This window comes from Bolinopsis microptera, chromosome 6, assembly GCF_026151205.1.
Source record: "Bolinopsis microptera isolate Bmic1 chromosome 6, MBARI_Bmic_1.0, whole genome shotgun sequence".
Taxonomy (NCBI): domain Eukaryota; kingdom Metazoa; phylum Ctenophora; class Tentaculata; order Lobata; family Bolinopsidae; genus Bolinopsis; species Bolinopsis microptera.
The window spans coordinates 18,116,642-18,123,233 of NC_087077.1; the positions used below are offsets into that span (position 1 = coordinate 18,116,642).

The 6,592-nt window shown below is 39.5% G+C and overlaps 1 protein-coding gene across 1 annotated transcript; it reads right to left on the minus strand.

Annotated features, from left to right (window-relative positions):
* Window positions 1-878: 878 nt before the first annotated feature.
* LOC134816663 (uncharacterized) lies at window positions 879-6,145 on the minus strand. The gene is made up of 4 exons (XM_063825616.1): window positions 6,077-6,145; window positions 5,700-5,849; window positions 4,668-4,786; window positions 879-3,354 (listed from the first exon to the last, which is right to left on the minus strand). Exons 1-4 carry the CDS (start codon window positions 6,133-6,135, stop codon window positions 1,841-1,843), a joined length of 1,842 nt encoding a protein of 613 aa, XP_063681686.1. The 5' UTR covers window positions 6,136-6,145; the 3' UTR covers window positions 879-1,840.
* Between the last annotated feature and the right edge of the window lie 447 nt (window positions 6,146-6,592).

Here is a 6,592-nt window from a genome sequence, read left to right on the forward strand (position 1 = left end):
GTTTCACTAAGTCTCACTAGTATCGTGGCTACGATACATCCGTGCACTCGTGCGCGGCAAGTCTACATTCTACAACGTATGACAACTCTGATCTACATGAAGGTCCGTCTATAGGAGGCTATATTTCTTAAAGTTGGCAACTGTTAAGGAATTTGCCAATTAACTGTTAGACTTAGTCCAACTTGAAAAAGAGGAAACTTTGAATACTGGTTCTACAGAACTCAGTTAGTTAAGTGTTAGACTCAGTTAGTTAAGTGTTAGATGCAGATCATTGTTTGTAGTTGTACATCTGATTCTGCTGAACCCGAATAAGAGAAGACTTGGCAGACTGGTTCTGTAGAACTCCGTTAGGAAAACATTCTAAGCACATCACATGAGAAGGTATGAGACCTCCATTGAATATCGATAATGGTTCTTAAAATTGGCGCTTGGGTACTTGATCTACAATCTATATGACTTTATCTCCATCCATAAATCACTCTACGCTGAACTGTCACGTGAATAAGCTTAAAACGTTCTCCATATGGCTCTGATAGACCATGAGAATTCAAACCCTCTACTCTCATAGTTATCCAAACCCTAACCCAATCCATAATCTCAACATCAGCTGATAGTGATAAGCTTAAACCCCGACCCTATCACGATAAATTGGACATACTTCCTCGCATGCTCATGTCACGCGATAAAAACAGTTTATCGCCGATATAGTATACATTGAAACATATTATCCCATGTCATGTGGTGTAATTCAGAATCAGTCATTTTATGTTGGTTTGAACAGCAGAATGCAGGGGCTCTTTTAGAAACATCTCGAGAGTGATTTAGTACGCTCGGAGGAAAGGGGGCAGGGAAGCGGGAAGTGCATTCAAATATTAAGTTGTGACAAGAAACTTTCAATTCAATTTGAGGACATTCAACTATAAATACTGCGTGTATTTGTTATAACCATAAATAAAATCAGAATTCAACAAAATCAGATAACAATATTATTAAAACAAATAAATTGCAATTGCATGTGTTTGACAAACGATCATGATTTTTAGCACATTTCATGACCAAATATACATGTTACACACTTAGTTATGTAACTTACATAATTAATCAATGATGTAATTTACATAACTGTGTAAGTAATACAAAGTTAAATCGCCAGGTTAAAAATCTTTTGTGTCGTTTATTTTTTAACTTATCATTACCAAAGTGTTCATGTTCATGATTAGAGAAAAAACTGAAGACTTTGAAAATTGACTGTCTTTGAAAATAAATAAATATTACTGTAAATTAGATAAATATCTTATCTCTTTCGCTTTTAGAGAAACCTACAAATTTGGGTTCGATCGTTAACTAAGCCCAGAGGAAACAAAAACTAAACAATTATAGCATGCATCACCAGTCTCTAGAACATTGGGCACAACTTATCAAATTCATAAATAATCTGACAAATACTGTCAAATCCTGAAAAATCCAGTCAAGATCCTGCCATTAATCTGGCTAAGCTTGCCCGATGTAAAGAATCTAAAGTTGAGATCACCATGGACTCAAAATTTAAAAAATAAGAAACTAAACGAACATATGAGATCGAGGGCCCTATTTCTACTAGTTTGGCCAACTTAAAAAATTTGACGTGATCTCTTTAAAAGCGCACTAAGTTTTTAATCTAAACGCGCCTAACATGTTGCTAAATAACAACACACAGTTTGCCAAACATCAAGTTTTAACGAACCAAATAACTAAAGTAATTGACCTAAAAACAGATCAAAATAACGAGCTGGTAATTCCTCATAGCTTCGAGTAGACAACGCCAGAATATCTACAAAGCCCTAACAAATAAAATCCAAAATCACACAAGGCTGATTTTACTGACGTATTGAGAAGGATCCGTTATTTTCCGGTGATTATTTGGGTTTCGCGCGGAATGTTCCAGCTCGCACGTGCCCTCACTTTCTGAATCACCATCCGAACTGTTCAGCTGACTGTAGTTGAAGCTTTTCACAAACTGCATTGAATGGCGATTCTTTTGATCAGTCTCTTCGAATTTTACCCGATTTTTTTCTCTCGGAATCGGGTGAGGAACATGGTCCTTCCTATCATCTGGAGAACACACAGAGACATCATCGTCCGTCAGTTTCTCAAGACTCAAGCTTATCGGAATGGAATTTCTCACATCCTCGGTATTGCTGGAGGATTGGCAGAGTTTCACAAGATCTCTGGAGCTAAGTGAAATGTTAACTTTCCCTCCCACAATCCGTATCTTGGGTTCAATATTGGGCACGTCCTCGTCCTGTTCCTTGATGGGTAACTTGGTGTATCCGATCGTGGCCGCCTTGTCTCCCTGAGTCAGATGAGCAGATTTTGGAGTTGTGGACTGGTGGTGAGTTGGATGCAACATTGTGTCCACAGATCTGAAGGTTGGAACTCCCTTCTTTAGCTTGCCTTTCTTGTACTTCACCGGCTCCTCGTCCGAACTCAAGGTCAGGGCGTTGTGGCCCTTCAAACTGGACATAGAGTGAGTCTCGTCAACCTCGGCTGGGAGTTTGACTTTGAGTCCCAGCAGTTTCAAGTTAACCAGATCCTGCTTGTCTAGCTCCAGTTCTGGAGTGCTTGCTGAGGCTCCTTCTGAGCAATCTTCTCCTGTCGAATCTCCTGACATCTTCTTTCCTTCAAAAGTGGACCGGTAGAACGCATCTCTACTTTCGACCCTCTCAAGCGTTTTGGAGACTTTTCTTGTTTTGAAAGATTGAAATTCAGTATACTCTTTGACTTTGTAGAGTCTAATAGCAATGAAGTAAAAGAATGCACACTCCGTAACCGTAGCGAAGTTAGCCCACACGATAGCTCTCGTTATCGGAGCTATATCACTTGCTGCCGGGAGAATCTTGTGGAAAGCTAGATACAGCAGCACGTGTCCTTGTATAGCTGACAAAATGTAGATGGATTTATAAAAAATGAGCTTTAAAAAGGGGGACGTCCGGGGCGAGACAATGGAAGCAGCCCGACACAACACCAGAAACCCAACGAGCGCAAAGAGAAGGGAAATCCCCTGAGCACACTTTAGTCCAAACGTGATGTACGACTTGGTAAGGGGGGCTGGGTAAATGAACAACTCCTCGTTCTCGCAGATTAGTTCAGCAAGTGAGGTGGCGCAGTGGATCACTGGTAGTTGGAGGATGTACGTGACGGCGCGCTCAGCACGTGGTTGCGCCACCCCGCCCCAGCAGCATATGAAGGAGCAGGAGTACGGGGACGCAACCACTTCTCGCCAGCGCAGGATCGAGAGGTAGGAGAGTTTGCCGTTAGAGTAGGCGATCAGCAGGACCGCGAACAGGTATCCGATCAGTGCGTCATAGCAGGAGCCTGCGGGATATTTGTCATTAACTTTAAATATATATCAGAACGTGCAGTTACGTGTATTGTACGGGAAACATCTAATAACCTTTTCTTTTTCTGTATCAGTGCTTTACAAATTTCCCTATCATGAGAGCCCAAATCCTTATCCCAAACATTTTACAGGCCTTAAGAAAACTGATAATACGATATACTCGGAACTAGCAGTTCCCGTGAGAAACTACGACCAGTAGGCAGTAATCCATTCCTAACGATTGAGAAGCATGGTGACTGTGTGAGAATTACACCTTCCAGTCTCAGACACACCAGTCATATTGCTACATTTACAGAGTTGTGGCTGAGTGGCGTATTAATGGCATAGTTGTTAAGTTCGTCGAAGAAATGCGAAAAGTTCGTCCAGTTCGGCACCTTTTAAAAATTCGTGAAAATTCGTGAAAATTCGTTGCGTAAATTTTCTTGGCATATGTTTTGATTTTATAATGAATGGCTTAGGTGCGATCACTATTACACTTGTAAACAAATGATACAGTTAGATAGTTATACATACTTGTATTGAAAAAATAACTATATCAACAACAGATCATGACTAGTACTTCAATATAAACAGAGCTGGTTCACAGATTACAATTAAGCATCAATTATAGCAACAGCTCGCAACTTATCATTGTTATCTAAATAATCTATAGCATATGTGATCTTAGTTTAAAGTTCGGTTAAAGTTCGTCTATTTCGTTAAAAAATTCGTCCAGTTCGGCACCTTTTTAAAGTTCGTCCAGGACGTCCGTAACAACTATGATTAATGGGTAATGACGTGAAATGGTACCCTAAATATAGCAACAGGCGGGGCCTTGTTCTGTAGGGCCCCAAACATTCCCACATTCAAATTGAATAAATGAAATATTCGTATGTCTAATACAATGGACACACTCCGCACACCATTACATGTAATTTATTACTTGCCTTCTTATCACTGTACATTTTACAACTAACTCATTTACTGAACTTAGTATATTTTATTACTAACTTATCCACTAAACACTGTACATTTTACAGCTAACGCCCATCTAAAATCTTTATTGAGGCCATTAGGTCAAATTAAGCATCATTCTGTAATCCTCTTCTTATAAACGAGATCTTCGTGCGTGACAATGACAAGGAGTACATATTAAGGTAGCATGTAAAACATGTGCATATATTCAGTAACTCAGGTCACCGAGCATGGTAAAACGTGTAGTAGTATTTATAAATATTGAAGGAAGTATGGTATCAAATATACAGTAAACTAAAGTATAATAATAGTAAATTAAGTTATAATAACTCACATATAGTCTGACAGAGAAAGTTAGCCCGCAGCACGAACAGCCCCAACAGATTTAGCGTGGCAATGACCCAGTAGAAAGACAGAAGTCCTATGGTCGGACCAACCATCCCCGGTTTGTTCCTGAAACATAACCAATTAGTTTCAAGTTTCAAATATAACGTGATAACATAATTGATAATCAATTAATTAATTTAACAAGAGGTGATGATGATCGCTTGATGTTTCTATCAACTGCCAAATTAAGAGTGTACCGTTTAAACGGGCAATGTACATTTGTCAGTACACTCTCTCAACGTGTAATTATCATTGTCACATCGGATGTAGGTAAAATGTGCAATGTACTTGAGTACCATGCTCTCCCGCAACTTGTACACACACACACATTGTACACTTTGAATATAATTTGAGGCTCGACTTATCCACTTGGATACTTTGTCCAACTGCAGAAGCTAAAACACGTGCACTTCTGCAGTATAACACATTCACGTGAAGGTTTTACACACTCACTGATATGAGGTAGTTATAAAGAAGGTGCACGTGATCAGCTCTCTAAAAGGACAATAAGAGGTCTGTATACTTCAGATCAAAGTAAAGTTTGCAGACTGCCGGCTCCTAGCAACACTGGTTGTGTTTCAGCGATTAGCACGTGCCGTCAGACACGTGACAGGTGACGCGCCACCGAGCATATCGGGAATAATATGCGAAGTCGGTGCCCTAAAAGTCACAGCCCCAAATTGTCCCAATAATTGTCCGTTTTATCTCGAATAATAGCAGACGAATGAGACAACAAGGAATTTGATAAGAAGCCTCTTCTAGAGGGCCCACCCATTTCGTATCTTTTAAAAAGTCAGTCTGGTCGGAAAGCTAGTAGGGGCAGAAAACAAAGAATTAGAGTGAAATCTAAGAAGGAAAAATTAAATTGAACCACATTTCCGACCAGTTGATAAAATCAAACTACTGTATTGAAACTGGTATTTACCAAACTGGCTGCTAACTATAAATAGGACATTGTAATCAGATTATACCCAATTACCTCATGAAGGCTCGATGTTTGTTGACAATGTGAACCAAGCTGATGGTCATTGCAAAGACCTCTAGGAAGGCTACCACGATCATTATGATGTATTCTGGCGGCGCTTCGTCTATTACTTTACGTACGTGTGGCAGATGAGTCACCAGCGGCCTGAAAAGTGAAATATTGTGATCAAAACATCAGGTAAAAGAATGCGTGACATCACAGGAATTCACAGAGTTTGAGAATTGTGGATAGTCACAAGGCAGTCATGGCTTATCACATTCACACCCACAGGGAACGTATTCGTATATAATACCTCAAATGATCGGTATTCGGTTAAACATGTTAAAATTTGAAATATTCAGATTGTCAATGATCAAATAGGCTAGACTTACTTGTCCTTTTTGACTGCCATGGCAACAGGTAACAACCCATCATTATCCAAGAACCCCATCTACCTACCTATCAAACAAATAGCATCGGTTAGTAATGAAAACATGGGCTCATACCTCCCATACCACGCGCATATATATATGGTGGGAATGGATAAAATATGTAACATATTCATTTCATCAGCTTAATGTCATATACATGCATACCTTGGTAAGAGAGGAGGAGAAAAAGCTTTCACTTGAGTATATCATTTTGAATAGTATTACCAGATTCCTTTGATGTCTGGGTTTCAGCGGGTTCCAAAGAACACACAAATAAATGATGTAGGTAGTGAGTGGTGTGAGAAAGTAGGGTATGACGTCATAATCCTGAGTTTTAGACTCTTTACTTCGGATTATAATACCATATTGGAACGTGGGAATATTTGATGGGAAGAAAGTGCTCGAAACAGACACATTCCGTTGAAAACTATGAAACGGTTAAAAATGAGCGATTTGTGACGGCAAATTGGACGAAAT